Source organism: Lemur catta, chromosome 11 (genome assembly GCF_020740605.2).
Source record: "Lemur catta isolate mLemCat1 chromosome 11, mLemCat1.pri, whole genome shotgun sequence".
NCBI lineage: Eukaryota > Metazoa > Chordata > Mammalia > Primates > Lemuridae > Lemur > Lemur catta.
In genome coordinates this window covers 30,854,717-30,872,190 of record NC_059138.1, presented here as the reverse complement: position 1 = coordinate 30,872,190, position 17,474 = coordinate 30,854,717, and the positions used below count along the sequence as shown (strand labels likewise).

Sequence of the window (17,474 nt, the reverse complement as noted above, 5' to 3'; positions counted from 1 at the left end):
GAGGCCCTGATTCTCCTGTTCAGGAGCTTGTGTATCCTTTCTGTTGTTGGTGGTGACGCACTGAAGGTTCTTGAGAAGGGGATGGACAGGACCCAATTGTTGTTTTTAGGAAAACCAGTTTCCGAGGATGGGTTTGGAGAGAGAGGCAAGAGTGGAGGCAGTGGTTATCAGGAGGCTACTGCAATAGCTTGACAAAAGACTAGAGAACCTAGGGCAGCATCAGTGAGAATGGAATTGAGCAAATGGACTTTAGAACAATAGCAAAAGTAGGATAGAACTCTTCCTAATTTTGAGAACCCCTTGAGGGCATCAACGTTTACTTATCCATCTTTGAATCTCCTGAGTCCAAGTACAGTGTTCACATTTTGGTGAATTGAACTGATATGGTTGGGTAAAATATTTAATATAGGAGATGGTGGAAAAGTAGAAATTTAAGGTAATTTATAAATTTGCATTGTATCCTGAGTGGAAACGTAGGAGGAGCTGTTGAGTCTTCTTTTGATTAGGTTGATTCCAGGGACTTTATCCCTCACCGTGATAGCCAATAGGCAGATGGAAAAGCAAATTTGTAGCCAGGAGTGTGGTGAGGGAGGGTCAGGCTCACAGACTAAGAATTCACCACCAGGGAGCTGATGGATAAGCATAAGAGTGAGGGAGCGGACTGAGGACTAAATTTGGGGGAATGGCTACACTTCAGGGAGGAGTAAGAAAAGAATACAGAAGTTCATAGTGCTTGGTCACAGAAGGATGAGATGTTTGGTGCGTGCAGAAGATGAAAAGAGTTGTGGGTTGTTGAAGGAGAAACCAGGTGCATGGAGGGCTTCTTTTGGATGGGCGGATTGAGCGTGCTCACCACGCACTAATGGGAAGAAAGCCAGGGGAGAGAGAGATTGCAGATCAAAGGGGGTGGGGGGGATGTTAATGGTGCAGTGGGTATTTGTATTAATAATTGAAATGGGAAAATTCTGGGAAGGAATGGGATAAATAGGACAGTCTTAGGACAGTTGGGAACATTCTGTTTTGAGATAGGGGTGGGAGCAAAGGATGGGTGATAATCTAGAGAAAATTTGTTATGATAAAGTATATCGAAGGCCTAGATCTTCTCTCTAAAGAGATGGTAACATTTGCTGAGAGCAAGGGAGGTTAGGATGAGTCAAGAAATTTGAGATTTGTGGAAAAGATTTGGAAGAGGGAAGAATTCAAGAGAGAGTGAATCTGGGGCAAACAAAAGGGCTGCTCAGTAACACTGAGGGCTTAACTAGGAATGAATGCCATGAATTCTGGTTAGCAAGATCAGCATGGTTGAGTGACTTTCCCAGCGATGAGCATGTGCGACCTTGAGAAGAGAAGCAGATAGAATGGATTTTGGAATTAGCATAGGGCTGGATGTTGGCAGGCTGGAAGCAACGGGAAGACAAGGGATCCGTATCACACGTGTGTGGGAAGAGTGTGTTTGTATTAACTGATCTCATGTTCCAGGCTGGGAAGAGGAGCCAGAGACCAAAAATGCAATTGGCAGGCTGACGCTTCTGGCGAGCAAAGCCTGCGGCTGTTGCTTTGTTTGGTCAGTTCCCATACAAAGATTTAATATATATGATCGGGTAACCTTTACACAGATTATGAGGGAAGCTGTGGAATTTTTGGGTGTATAAAAGCTTTTCCTGTTTCTTTGAACCTTATTTCCTGGATCTTGTTGAGGTGATTTCATGGAAAGAAGGCCTAATAACAGCGTGCAATTATGTTGCATTTTTTTTTTACATTATTACATTTTTATAGTAATAGAAGATTTGGGAAAAAATAAGGAAACATAAATTGATACAATCTAAAGGTATACCATTTGCAAATGGAAAATTATTTAGAACAACAAACAAAAGAGAGAAGAAATTTAACCAAATTGTCTTTCTGAGATAATGTAAGTGTAAAGACAGAGGATAAATCAAGTGATTTCTTGATTTTTAATAGTCTTTATTCAGTTTTTATTATGAGAAGACTGATTCTGGGCTGGCTTGAGACTTTGGATGGTTTAACTTCAGTGATTCATTAGAGTAGATCAAAGATGGATGCTTCTATCTTAATCAGTGCAATGTATATGTAGCAGTATGTTGGATGCTTGTGTGCTTTCTCTCTCTCTCTCTCTTCCTCCCTCCCTCTCTCCTCGTTCCTTGCCCTCTCACTCTGTCTTGCCAGTGTACTTTACTGAAGTTACTCAAACTTTTATATCTTCTTTTTACATTAGCATACATGTCCTGAAGGAGGAAAGCTTTTTAACCTTAAATTTTTGAAATCGAATTACATTTTATAGTTTCTACTCTAATCACTCAGGCTTCACTAAGTAGGAACTATGAAAAGAGTTATTTTAGCATGAATTTAATTTTGTTTGTGGTTTCTACTTGCAGTCTACTTCTGTTTTCAGATTCACACCCACATGATCTGAAGTAAGATGATTCATATACATGTGCCTCCATGCTCTAGTTTTTAGTAGTTCCAGAAATGAAATCTGAAATCAATTTTTATGCTAGCACATACATTTTACTATTGAGAGACTTTGAAGGGGAAAAACCCTGTTTACAGATTTTTTGTGTGTGCCTACAAGGTTCTGTGATGAAGAATATATATTTTTTTCCACAAGGAATTTGTAAACTAGATGAGAGACGATGGAATATGACTGTGTACCAAATTAACTTGCAATCTCTTATTTAAATATCAATTCAAGATTACAGTAAGAGTCATGCTGCCAACTTGCTTGTGTAATTCTAGAGCATATAAGTTTAAAGGTTGAGAGAGAATCTGAGGATGGCATGAAGGAGTCAGTTGTGTCTGGGTTAGGCTGCTAGTGACCCCAGCTGAAGAATGTAGTTTGTAGGTTTTTTTTTTGTGTGTGAATTATACAGAGTTGAGCACTAAAGATAAAGCACCTTGTGGTTGGGCAGGTGACAGGCACTCTGAAGCTACGTGGCAGAGTGCAAAGGAACCAGCTTCCTGTCTTTACTTTTCTACTATGAACATAGACCTGCTCTGTTCTTATTAACCTTTCATCACCTAAGCAACACACAGGATCTTTAGTAAGATTCTCTGTGAGGGGTTATACTATTTATTTCTCATTGGGATACAAGATGAAATTATCAAGCATGGGAAAGGTATAGGAGTTTAAAACCTTGAAAATACGTACAGTGTTAAGTAACTACATCAGGTTTTCATCAATATGCAAAATGAGTGTAATTCTTACTTTAGCTAAGAAGTAACATATTCAATCTTTGTGTTAGGAAAGTATTTCTGGTTGGAGGGGAAAGAGATTGAGGCACTGGTAGTGGGCATGGAGAAGAAAGTATAGATTTGAGAGAAATTGGGGAATTGTAACTTGCAGGATAATTGATTGTGTAGGGATAGGGGAAATAAGGGGAAAATAAAGAATTGAGGGTGATTCTGTGTCTACTATTGACCAAGATATAGATCACAGTTGGAGAAGAAAAGTAGTCATGAATTTTGGGAAATGTTGAGTTTATATCCACATAGAGTTATATCCATGTAGAGCTGAAATTTCAAATCTATAGCTCAGGACAGGGATCAGGGTTAAGATAATGGATCTACAATTGTCCTCCTGGAAGTGACTGAAACTGTGGAAGCTAATGAGCTTGCAAAGATGGTAGAGCCAGAAGAATAAATGTTGTGGGCTTAAAGGAGAATCCAAAGTATGCAGTGTCCCAGAGCAAGGGAGGAGTGTCCAGAAGGCTATGAGAAGCTCCTGTTTGGGCCTTTATGACAATTAAGAGAAAGGACACACCTTCTGACTTCACATCCATGTCTGTCATTCTGAAGTCCAAGAAATCAATTTCAATATACTTCTAATTGATTTACTATGAATTTTTTTGTGCTTTCACCACTGTTTGAAATGCTCTTCTGCGTCCTGTCTTTATTTACTTCAGGATAAGACTGAAATTATAACATGGAAATGCCTTTACAGATTAAAAAAGCCTTCTTTGGTTTACTTTTGTTATCCATTGCCCTTCATTCTTGTAATAGTGCCAAATAAGGGCTCATTGCTTAACCAGAGAGCTTGAACAAAAAGTGCTCTTGACAAATTAACTCTTAAAGTGAGAGTTAACAGAAAGTTTTTAAAACCGTGGCACTTATACAAGGGATCACACTGAAAGACTTAAGATGGGTATGTATTATCATTTTTAAAAAGGGGAAGATGGTAGCATCCCCAATTCCTTTTTATAGTAGAGTTGACAGACTGCTAATTAAGAGAACTGCTGTAGATATGACATCTTTGGATTTCAGCAGTCAGACAAACTCTCTCATGATAGCTTTCTAGACAAGATTAAGAAGACTATTGTGCCTATGAGAGTGAATAGAATGTGAAGCCTTTGAAAACCCATTGAACGAACTGAACTGAGGGTATTTCGCACAGGGAAGGTAAGACAGAAGAACATGAGATATTTTCTCTTTTTTTTTTTTTTGAGACAGAGTCTCGCTCTGTTGCCCCAGCTAGAGTGCCGTGGCGTCAGCCTAGCTCACAGCAACCTCAAACTCCTGGGCTCAAGCGATCCTATTGCCTCAGCCTCCCAAGTAGCTGGGACTACAGGCATGCGCCACCATGCCCGGCTAATTTTTTCTGTATATATTTTTAGTTGTCCAGCTAGTTTCTTTCTATTTTTAGTAGAGATGGGGTCTTGCTCTTGCTCAGGCTGGTCTCAAACTCCTGAGCTCAAACGATCCGCCCACCTCGGCCTCCCAGAATGCTAGGATTATAGGTGTGAGCCACTGTGCCTGGCTGAGATATTTTCTAATATGACACTGTCATATGCAGACAGGATTAGAGTTTACTTGTTTGATTGTTTACTTTGTTTGATTTTGCAAAGAGCAAAATATAATGAATAAGTGAAAATTTTACAAAAGCAGATATTAGCCAAATATGAGGATGGTCTGAATAATTCAAACAGTCCTAAGCTGGAATAAGCAATTTTCTGAGGCTGTTTCCCAATCCCTGCAAGTATTCATGGTTTCAGTCCTTGGCCTGTTTTTGGGGATGTTGGATGTTTATTGTTTTCATCTGAATTCATTTTATCAGGTTATTAGAAGGGGGCTCTAAGAGCCTGTCTAACTCCAGATTCCACGAGCCTATAAATCTTTGGCTTTAGCATGAGTCATGACTACTTTTTGGCTAAAAAAACATAATTGAACTATATTTGAGGAGGTAGGCGTTTACTGTGCCTCAATGCCAGTCATCCTGAAAATATGTTCTTAGAGTAAGGACTTTAGTTTAGATGTAAAAGGTGCAAGGGATTAAGATGACTGAATTAATATATCCTGGTCCCCCATATCGTATTGCTGTTATCTAACTTCCCTTACCTTTTGTTAAAGTGCACAGTGCAGATTTCTCCTTCTCACCTCATTTGTTTAGAGCCCTGATTTATTGAGGTGTGTTTTAAACTATTACTACATTTTGTACCTATTCCTTTGCATATTCATACTCAATTGCATATTCATATAATTTTGTAATTGTTTCCCACTTTGCTGTGTGCATATTTCACTCTTTTCTACTCAACCTAAACCTGTAAAAGTGATTATCAATGTCACTTTTTTTCATTCTTTTGAATTTGAACACACCATAAGCTTCTAAATACATAGGAAGCCCTTTAAAGGAATGTATTTTAGATCTTGCTCAGAAGTCTTATTATTTTTTAAAATGCTGATAACAATTAAGTTGATTTAAGCATTCAATTCATTCAACAAACATTTATAGTATATCTGTGGTTATATAATAACTTTCTTGTGTTTGGACAATTATGAAGTTTTATGCGTATGTTCATTCATCTGTTAAAATGCTTTGGTTATCTTAACATTTTTTGGACAATGTGATTTTAATATATTTTAGAATGTTAGGCAAAGCGGGTTGGTTTTGCAATGTTCCTTAAAGGTCATTAGGCTTGAGGTTTCTTTTTTTTTTTTTTTTTTTTTTGATCAGTGAAGAAGTAAAATTCCAGAGCCTCCGGTCTTCCTGAAAGCTGCCTTATCTTTGGTTTTTTAAAGGTTACATTTAGGAAGCATTTGTAGAATTTCCCCATTGTTCTGAGCCACTGGGAAAATACAGACCCAGGTTTTTTACTTTTCTGAGAGATTTTAGTCTCAGATTACTTGAAATTTCATAAACTGGAATATACATAGATCATTCATCATAATGTTGGTTTTTGGATAAAAGAATAAATATGAAATTGTTTAAAGTGATTTTGTTTATAGATAAAGGATGTGTGAATATTGATTGCATAGCAGTAGTGATATATGTATTATGTAGATTATAAATGATCTGTTGCAGATTATCATCTAATATTTAATTGAAGAGCATGAGAGCTAACATGAAAAACTCCAAAATTTAAGCAAAAAGAGAGCTACTTATATTCTTTTCTATAAGGATGTAAATATATTTTATACTGATTGTTTTGTGAGGTTTTGTAAAGATTTCTGCCAAGTACCATTATTTGTATTAGTCTTTCATGAAGTAAGCACAAATGAAATATGGATAACAATTAGAAAATGTATTTGATGATTGGTTTGTGAATTTGCACACACCTCTGCTTACTTCAGCAGAATATTTGAGATGGCTTATAAGCGCACATTTTAAAAAAAGATTAAAACAGAATAATGGAAGATGTAGGTAGCCTAGGAAGTCTAAGTCTGAGGGAAAATCAGAATGTATAGGTATGGACTGTAGGGTCAAACCTAGTTATTCAATTCTGTCTATAAATTTGAGTTAAAAAGAAAACTTTTTTTAGTATGATTTTTATTGTCTATAGGGAAAAAAAATAACATCTAGCTTGTCAGAGGAAGGACTACTTTCCTTTTCTTCAGTCTGGAAACAGATTTACTGTGTGGTTTTTCATATAGGGTTTATTGATTGGATGCTGCTCTTAACAGCCTCCCTATGATACATTTGTAGTGAGTTTTTAAAAGGTGCTTATTGTAATAACACTTAATATAATAATAATAGCCAGTGTGAATGAGCCCTTATTTTATATCAGACACTGTGCTTTCCTGGCATGACTCCATTTATTTCCACATCCACCTTATGAGGTAGGTAGGTACTGTTGTTATTCCCATTTTAAAGATGAAGAATCTGACAAAGATTAACTTGCCCAAGATCCACATCATTAGTGGTGGACTTAGGCACTCTGATTTCATTCATTCATTCATTTATTTATTTAATTAATTAATAGACAGGATCTTGCTTTGTCCTCAGCCTCCAGAGTAGCTGGGACCACTATGCCTGGTTAGCTTTTTTTTTATTTTTCGTAGAGAAGCAGTCTTCTGGCCTCAAGTGATAGCACCCTGCTTTCAGATCCTGTGCCCTTAACCACTTCTCTAGTGCAGGGTACAGTTTAGGGATTGGTATGTCTGTCCCAGAGACACTAATGAGAATCTTTGTATTCATCAGGAAGGTTTCAGCTATTTGGGCATTTAAATGGTAATATTATTCCTATTTTTTCTGAAAACTGTGGCATGCATAGACCTTTTACGTTTTGAAGTTCAATTAAACATATGTCTGTAGTAACTTTGATAAGCTCATTTCATCTTGAAGCAATATTCCTAGGTTCTTCTGTTACTATTATTTGTTGAAAGCATTCAGCTATTGAGCTAATATTATTGCTTGATTACAAACTGATAGAAAAATATCCCTCTTCAGTAGTTTGAACAGTTGTCTTATAGAAAAGGTTAAGCTTACTATTTCTACCTACCAAGAGCAGAACTAGAACTAGTATAGATGACCCGACAGCACATTTATGTTCAAAATAAAGAATAACTTACTAATGCACCAAACTGACCAAGAATAAAGTGTGTTCCCTTATGAGGTACCATTCTTTGAAATTTTGAATGGCTGAATATTGCAGTAGAACTTTATATGCTGAGTTAGATACGAAATTAGTTGAGCTGCTTAGTTGAGCTGCGAGATCTTTTCCATCTCTGCATTTTATCATTCTGTTTCTAACTGAATATCTACCTCTGAGACCTACTCTGTTTTCTCATCAGTAAGACTGAGCTAATGTGCTTTTTCCCCCCTTACTACATCATTGATGGTTCTAAGGATCAAGTAAATATTAAAGTCTTTTGAAAACTGCTAATACTGTAATTGCAAAAATTCATTAATTCTTTCAACAAAAGAAAGCATTTTCTTTTTTTTTTCTTTTTTCAACTCTTATTTAACAACCACATGCCAGCTAAGTGGCTGTTATATGGCATATATAATATTTTACATAAATTGTTTTACAATTTATTTTTAATGCTCTTAGTTTTTTCTCTCTTGCTAATCACCATTCTACTATTTTATTCCTCAACTGTTTGAGATAAGTAAAACTATCAAAGTTTTAAATTTGGATAATGCCAACTAGGTAAAATATTATAGCATTTTAAATTAAGAGGAAATTCTATTTACCTGAGTATTTTCCGTTCTCCTTCAGCAGAAATAATCGAGATTGCAGAGGTTTGCTTCCATCATTTATGCCCTTCTTTAGAAACAGGAAAAAATAAAAAGTATTGATCCTGTAAGATAAATAGTCATTTCTGAGTAGGACATATTGTGTTTAAATTGATCATTTGGAACCCTTTTTTTTTTTCTTTGACTTATTCTTTTGCTTAATTCATGCTTGCCACTCTTTGAGAATTAACTCAAATCCAATGTCCTACTCAAATTAACTCAACTCCAATGCCTTAGAAAAAGCCAAGTCTTTTCTATGATTTCCTCTACTCCATTCTAAACACCCTTCAGCCTGTATATGAGATTTTGGCTCTATTGTTTAACCTTTGTGCAGAGTCAGATTTACACAGTTGTAGAGCTGGAAAGGCCTCTGCAATCAGCCAGCTCAGTGCTGTAATTTCCCAATGAAGAGGATGAAGAGGATGAGGCTGGTTCCAGTCACACAGCTGGTCAGCTTTTGAGCCAAAACTATGACCCAGAGCAGTTTTCATTACCTTCTTTTTTGTGGTTGCTTGATTGATTCATACGTGTGTGTTTGGTCTCCCCAGAGAGAAGGATTCCTTGTCAGGGACCTAGCCTTTTTTCCTCATCCAAAGATTCTTCCTCACTTCTGTGTCCAGAGGAGGCACTCTGGACTGCTTGGGAGCTAGCCTTTTGGAAACAATTGCCATTGGTGTGCAACTATCCTTTGGTCTAGTACTATTTTTAAAGTGTCTTCAATTTTTATTTTAATATCTAAGACATGTTTCTTTCATCCCATCTATTAGTAGAGTTGATTAGCATTGTATATGATTCAGGTTTTTTATTCTGATAGTTGTCCTGACCTGGAGACAGAACTAAATACTTCTATATTAATTAGATGATTAGATAAAATTTTATTTTATGATTCCTTGGAACAGTGTGACAAGGCAATGAGTGGCAAGATCTGTATCTTAATATTTTATATGCTCTTCTAAGTTTTTTTCTAGGTAGTTCTGCAGTACAGGACAAAAGCTCACTTAGAACAGTGCCCCTCAAACCTGGCCATGTATCATGATGACATCAACACCCCACCCCACACACCTGAATTGAGACCTCTGAGGTTTATATTTAAAGAGCTCTGCAGTGGTTCTGACTCAGAGCCAAAGTTGAGAGCCATTGGCTTTGAAGGACAGCATTGTCAAGATGATGAAGGTCCCCTTTTAAGGTAAAATTGCTGTGTTGGGGAGAAGTGCCTGTTGGATGTGTAAATGGAAATCTTGTTGAAAGGTATAGTCTGATTTCATACATCAGTGAAATCACCTGATTGCCTGTCTTACAGGCCTACGTAGTATTTGAATTGCAACTGCTAACCTCCAGACACCAGAATGGAATTGATTAAACCAGGACTGTCCTCTGCTTCCCCATTCAGAAGTGACACAGCAAACCTGAATCAGTAACAGAAATCTATTATTAGAAACTGCCATTTTGTCATTGTAATGAATAGTGGCTGACCCAACCAGTTGCAAGTTGTAGTAAAGTTGGTTCTGTGTTTGTATAGCATGGTGCCTGTCTTAGAATTGTCTATCAGTTAAATCTTGCTTTCTGTTCAGTGCATTTCTTCAGTGTTGTGTTATATGTAACTGCTCACCATTTATGACGCTGTCTTATGGGTATTCCACTAAAATGAGTAAATATTAAGGACATATTAATAAAATAATATGCATATAGTAGAAAGTCATAGAACAGTCACGTGGTCACAGAAGTTTTGTTTTACCAATGGAGAACTGACAAAAGTCAATTTAAATTTTTTTACTTTGACCCATTTGTGAGCCTTGCTTTGGGCTGGGTGCTGTGGATCATAGCAAAAACCTGAGACCAACTTTTGAGCCAAGACATTTAGTTTTCAAACAAGGCAAAGTTGGATACACTGATGATTGTGACTTTATTGTAATTGCATACTATTTATCATTTCTTGAATATAATGAAACAGAGAATAATAGTTTGTGTTTTTTTTTGACCTGAGAAAGACACTGGGAATCAACTTTATTCTAGAATTTCCCAGATAAGGAAACTTTTATGAAAAAGTATGATAAACTGTCCATTAATAAAAATGTAGAGCAGGAAGAACTTTATTTTCCTCCTAGAGTGGGTCACATGATTGTATGTCTACGTGTATATGGACCACATGGCATTTTTATGTATTCAATGGAGAATTGAAAGGGGCTGTGTTTAGCACTCGAATATTGGACATGATTCAAATATGAGTCAAGTGTGTCTGGAGACTTTATTCAAACCTATTTTCTTTTAGTCAGCAATACTTCATAATGCCTTGGTTTCATGAATTAATTTTAATGGAATTAAACTTGAACAGTTCAAAATTATATAATTAATTTCATTCAGCTTCAATTAAAGTTACTAATTGAATCAAGCCTACTAGCATGACACCTGGCGGCAGTTAGCTACATAACAGTAGCAGCAAGTATGTAGGACTCTGCTGATGAGCCGGTTCATGTGTACTAGTGGGTTTGTATAAAAATCTCTTTTATTGATAATCTCAGAAAGGCCGTGAGTTGACTGTAGCAGTGGAAAGATTTCTGGAGTTGTTTAAAAAAGTAAAGGTTTTAATTGAAACTAACACATCTCATGAAGATTACATTTCCTCTAGGATAATGCTGAGTAAATGTTACATAAATCTAGAACATATTGGTTTAGCGTACTTTTAATTTATATTTTACTGCTATTTGAATATGGTTTGGCTTTCTAAAAATACTTAGAATTTATGCCCTGTTTTTTTTTTTTTTTTTTCAGAGATCTTAGCCTCTAGACTTAGTCCCAAGTGGGTATCCATCTATTTTCATGTGTTGAAATGTGTTTCATGGCAGAACTTTTCAATTGTTGTGAAATCCCCATGGGACATGAGAAATTTTTGCATGTGCAGAAATTTTTTCCTTCCACTGGAAATGTTAACACAGTTGACTAACAACTTCTGTTTGAATCTCTTTCCTTTCTTTGCTTCCATGACTTGACATCATCCAGGTTCTGTTACTTCTCTAACTCCTTCCTAATTGTACAGACTCTTCTTGGTACTCTTAATATAGTCACTGTTTTGGTGAGCTCATTAATTTGCATGATTTCAGCAATTAAGTTTAGAAAGATGGCAGTTTCTGGCTATAACTTTTTTTTTCTGACTTGCAAATTCAAATGTCTGGTACTGAACTCATCCTTGTAGGCCTGGGTTGCATATTATAATTCATTGTATCCTCATCACCTAGCACAATGCCTAAACATCTACTGTGTACAAATATATATTTTTAAAAAGAATAAATTATTGCACTGATATCTAGATTTTCCCAATCAAATTCAGACTGAGATTGGTCATCTTTAGTCCCCATCTTCCTTGATTATCTATACAAGCCTCTAGTTAGTTTCTCACATTTACATCGTTTCTATTTGTTTTCCAGTTAATTAAACTCTCACCTACTTCTATGTGGACTGTTGCTAAGTCTTTCTTTTAGTTTCTTTTACTCTATTCTGCCTCTTAGATGTATCCATACTCTAGCAATTGTAAGGATGTAAGTGCTGTGGAATCATCTGTTGCAGCCTCTTCTCCTCCATTTGAAATAGAATCTTTAGTGGTGGGATCCAGGAATGTTTCTTTTAAAGCTTCCAAGTGAATTAAGGTGCAGCCAGGATTGAGAACCACTGATGTGCACAGGTTTATTAATCTTCCTAATACATGGCTCTGATTAGGCATTTCATAAAGCTGCAATGGCTACTTTGACTTATTTTTATTGCTTTTGAATTAGGTCCAGATTTCTCACCTTTGCATTCAAATACCCACAACTATGTCTGTAATCAAACTTTTATAGTCTTAGCTCCCAATGTCCCCCTTCAAGTACTTCACAGTCCAAAGAGTTAGAACCTTTGCCCAAGTGTCTGCTTTTGGAGTTTGCTCATGCTGTTGTTCAACCTTTCTCCCATCTGTACTTTTTGAAATCCTACTGATCTTTTAAAGACCATCTAACATGCATCGTTTTCTACAGTGCCTTTCTTGATCTCTGAATCCTGATTGAGTATTTTTTCTTCCTTTGAACCTCTTTAGTTCTCTGGACCTCTCATAGCATGCATTTTACCTCATATTATAGTTTGCTTTTTGTTTGAATTATTTTCCCCAAAAGACTTTACATTTTCTTACATATTGTCTTTTCCCCTGAGAACCTGTAAACCCACACATGAATCTCTCATCCTAAACACCCTTCTCTGAGGATGCATGACACAGTCCTTGACTTTTTCCTAAGTTTCTATAGCGTGAACTCTGTCCTTGCTTTCTATACCTCCTCCTACTCAGTCACTCCTCATTCAGCTCCAGTCTAACTTTCATCCTCACCATTCATCAGAATCTCTTCTCTGATGCTTTCGAGTCTGCCCTCACTCTGCATGCATGGACTCATTCACTTTCATCCTTGATGTAACCTTTCCACAGTTCTCTATCATGGCGGATCACTTGCTGTGTTAGAATTATTTGTTTACTATAATAGATTATTTTTATTATGAACACCTCTGTTTCTTTAATGCAAGCAGATTGTGGATGCTCAATAAATTTCTGTTATTGAGCCAGTAACGTGTGCAATAGTCAATCAATGTATACCTGTCCCATTTCCTTAAATTACGGAAGCCTTAGAATTATTTAGAAAAATCTATAAACTAAAAAAAAAGAGAAAAATATGTAACATTCAGTGATAATAAACGTATATTTTTTTTATCAGGAAAATGTGATAAAGACAATACTGAGAAAGATATAACTCAGGCTACCGATAGCCACTTCACACATGGAGAGACGCAAGACCAGTCCATTTGGGGAAATCCTCTGGATGGTGAACTCATCAGAAGTAAGTATTTTTAGGAAAAATTTGAGTGATTTGGGGATATGACTATGATAATATGCTCTCAGTTAATTGTCCCATATTGTTCTGCTGCAAATCTGTAAATCAACAGCTTATCAATGGTGTTTTTGTTAGTTTTTTAAATTATAGAGCTAAAACTAGGATATAAATAATGCTGTCAGCTTTCATCCTTTCATTAGAAAGGAGGAATTGACCCATAAATTTTGGACTCTTCTCTGAGAGATTTAGTCAAAAATCACTTCCTTTTTGAGCAGTGACTAAGTGGAAGTCTAACAACTCTTAAGTATATGTGGACTATGAAACTGAAAAGAGAGATGGAACTAAAAGATAAATGCTCTTGTGGTCTCCGTTCTCCTAGCCAAACGGTAACACATTTTTTTATAATTAATATTTTATTTACTATTACTATTTACTATTTTTAAAAAACTTTTTCAATCCTCTCCTTCTTGAAATTGCTGTGTAGGATATATACAAAAGTTTTGGGGGGTGTGTGTGTGTGTGTGTGTGTGTGTGTGTGTGTGTATTTTACTCTGGGAATGCACTGAAACACCTGTTTTTTGGGTGCTGTTCTAATGCTGATTCCATGTCACGTTCTGTTCTTGACCTTCTGGAGCTTATATTCTGGTTGCTAAATTCCCCCCAGGTGGATTCAAGATGAATTTGCCACCTAATGAATTATTCTATGTAGCCAACATGTAGGAGTGAAGATCACTGCTGTGCCACACCTGGAGGAGCACAGGAGTACATTTTTTGAAATTCTCATTCATGGTAACTAAATTGCTATGTCTCATTCTCAGTTTTTCGGAGTAGACAAAGGAGAAGAATTTATTTCTGGGAATCAAGTGTGTTAATTTTTAAAATTTAATTCTTTAGTTCTGACAACTTTATAATATAGAACCTTTCTTGGGTTACATAGTACACTTATTTTGAAACTTGGAGTATTTCTTTCTTGTATACAGTGTTCTGTACCTGTCCCTATGTGGAAACCAAACAGAATAAAGTAGAAAAAGGAAAGAAGGATGAGACCAACTTAGCAGGGAACAAACAATAACAATAAAAATTCTATTGAAGGAAATTTTCAGTATTCAAACAAAAGCTCTAAAAATGAGTGTCTTTCAGTTTTAATTTTAGAACAATTTTGGTTTTTATACACTTTTGTCTTGGAGAAGGGAGTAGGAAGGAAGGAAATGAGACTCAGAAATTAGTAAGGAGCAAAATTTATCTAGCTTTCCCAAAAGAATCAAATAAACATTTTTTCAGGTAACCATTTATCCCCCAAATGTATATTGTTTGCCTTTTATCTAAATATTGAATATGCTGTTGTGAAACTTAGGTTTTATGAGATACTGGCATATTTTATCTGTGATTTCCTAGCAAGTAGAGTTACTAAGTGTTAGAAGAGGTAGGTCTTAGTGATAATTTTACCTCCACCTGTTGGGAAGCAAGATTGTTTTCTCACTTTATTTTGTAGTAACAGAATTTTAAGTGTGTGTGTTTCATTTAATTGATTTATTTCCCTAATCTTCTTTTCCAAGGCCCACACTAGGAAAATGTGAATAAGATCTCTTAGGGCAAAAACAAACAAACAAAAATACAAACACTGTTGAATAAGGATATGAAGAGTCATGTTAATGTATTAATATTAAATGTGTTTGTGTTATATGTTAAAGTTCATTGTAGTCACAGATTTCATACCATTTAAAAGGATAGGTTTGAAATGAATTTCTCTATTGCCTATACTGGTTAAGAGGACATTGATCAAAAATATTATAAATTGCATGACAGAATTTCTTTATTGAGATAATGATATACTCTCTGCCATGAAATACTGGAACATTCGGGAACAACTGTCTGGTTTCCTACTAATACACACTGAAGGAATGCAGAGATAGAGAGATTTATAGTGCCCTCTGAGAGGGCTGCTGGGAAAACTGACAGATGAATAGCTATAAAAAGGATAATGGCCAAAGACAATAGTGCCACTCCTGCCCGGAACAAGCCGGCAAATGTTTCCAAATATTTGTGGGTGACATCTGACTGAATTCTGATTATAAATTTCAAAAACTCTGTTCTTGTTATTTTCACAGTCACACTTTTTTAGACAAAGGCTACTTTGTTGGATCAACAGAAAAAAATTGATATCTGGATTTGCAAAAATGGAACATTTTATATCATCTTTAAAACTGACTCAATTCTGGATAGCATTTGAAAGTTTTGTCTTGTGGATTCTGCTATTCCAACTCCCTGATAAAACTCTGCATAGCTGCCTGACTTTCCTTCTTTGGCTTTCCCCATAGAGTCATTGGCCATCTCTGCCTAATTTCATGTCTGTGTCTCTTAACTCCCAGGTTAGGGAGATGTGTGTTTTCCTTTTGCTCCAGCATCTAGCACGTTTCTGGGGCCCAGTAAATCTTTGGTAATAACAAAGGGCCCTGGAAAGGGAGACTCCAGCTCAGAGCTCCATGGGGGAGGAGAGGCACATCTGTGGTGAGTCAGCACTGGGCTGGCTCCCATTCCAGGAGTCCTGTGTGGCTCCCTGAGCACCGTGGAAGAGGCGGACAGCTGGCTCCCACGGAACTGATGTTAGTGTTCCCACTCTAGTGCGAGGTTGGCTGGATGGAGGGATCATCAGAAAAATGAGACCGGCTGGGGTGTGGGAACGTTTTCAAATGCACAGCCCACTCTTTTTCCAAGCTTCCATGGCACAGCTCAGCAGCTTAAGCAAGAAGTGAAGGAGAGGAACTCTGTTGACTATGACTGCTTTTTCTTTCTGTGTTCCTGAGAGTGGTTAGTGACGGCTGGCAGCTCACGTCTTCATTGTCCCAGACGGGCTGCTGCCTTCTTTGTCAGACATTTAGGGCTTAATTTATAGGGGACCGTTAGCTGTCAGTGTAATGAGGCTGTTTTTACTTTTCTTTGCTGAGAATAACTGAGCTCTGGAAAGTCAAGGGAGTGGCTGCTTTGGAAATTGTATTCTAATTAAAGGGTGTATTCTCAGGCCTCATAAACGAGATCCAAGCTGAGAATAATTTCCAAATTATTTTGTGAACTTTAACCCTAACCTCAGTGGACCACCCGCTTGTGGCTCACACTTGGTTCATACTCCACACAGAAGTTCTAGAAAACATTGCAGGTGGCAGATTTGGGGTACTGCAGTCTTTCAGGGTGTGGGTTTCAAATTGGTCACCCTTGAGTTGCTAACTTATTAGAGAGAATCCTTTCTGGAAGTAATAAATAAAGAGAAGAAATCCATATGGAATCGAACATTTCAAATAAAATAGGCCACAGGCAATCTGGTCAGGGAATGTACATTGTGATTCTGTTTCTTATGAAATTTAAATTTAAAAAGATAATTCCAGCCACTTAACTTTGTTTAAAAAATATTCTAAATCAAATTAGTAAAGAATTAAAAGCACAATGGAGGTTTTGTGAGGAAATTTTATATTTGGAAAGTTTCTTTTTTTATTTTATGATTTTTTTTATCCTTTTTACAGTTCAAAAGGCTTTCATATTCTGAGAAAATATTTTGGTGTATAATTATTTTCTGGAATGGGGCTTAAATTTTGAAGTTTATAAGAGCATCTTTTTTATAGGATCACCAGCTAAAACTTTGCCTTTTTCCCTCAGATTAGCATACATGGTACAGTATATAATTTGGATCTATGCCTTGTTTTGATAATCACTATTCCTCTGACTTAGTAAAATAAATGTTGCAGTAAAGTGACACCCTCAATTAATATTAATTTTTCTGTTTAACCCATAATATGCATAAACTAGTAACAGGCAATAGGCAACATTTCATGTTTTAATTAGACTAGAAAAGAAACAGAAGTAACATTTTGATCTCAGTCTTTGGGGGGATTTCTAAGATAGGAAAAAGAGAGAGAGAGAGAGTGTATGTGTGTGTGTGTGTGTGTGCGCGCGTGTGTGTGTTCCTGTGCTTACACTCAGGCATGTGTAATATTTTTCTTTAATTTAGGTCAAATTCTACTATTCTAATTATTTCCTATAGAGAGCCTACATTTTCCTTTGTTCCTCTTTATAAAGTGCCTCAGGTCTCTATCTCAGGTTTTTCTAGTTCTTTCTGAAAATTCTTATTACTTAACTTTATCCTTGGACATTGCTTTTACATAAACGTC

General features: G+C 36.4%; 1 protein-coding gene across 1 annotated transcript in view; it reads left to right on the top strand.

Moving 5' to 3' along the window:
- MDFIC (MyoD family inhibitor domain containing) overlaps positions 1–17,474 on the top strand; it is an 82,868-nt gene that overhangs the window by 5,587 nt on the left and 59,807 nt on the right. Inside the window, exon 3 of the mRNA XM_045564062.1 lies at positions 13,198–13,320. Coding sequence (XP_045420018.1) covers positions 13,198–13,320 — 123 coding nt within the window. The remainder of the gene's footprint in view (positions 1–13,197; positions 13,321–17,474) is intronic.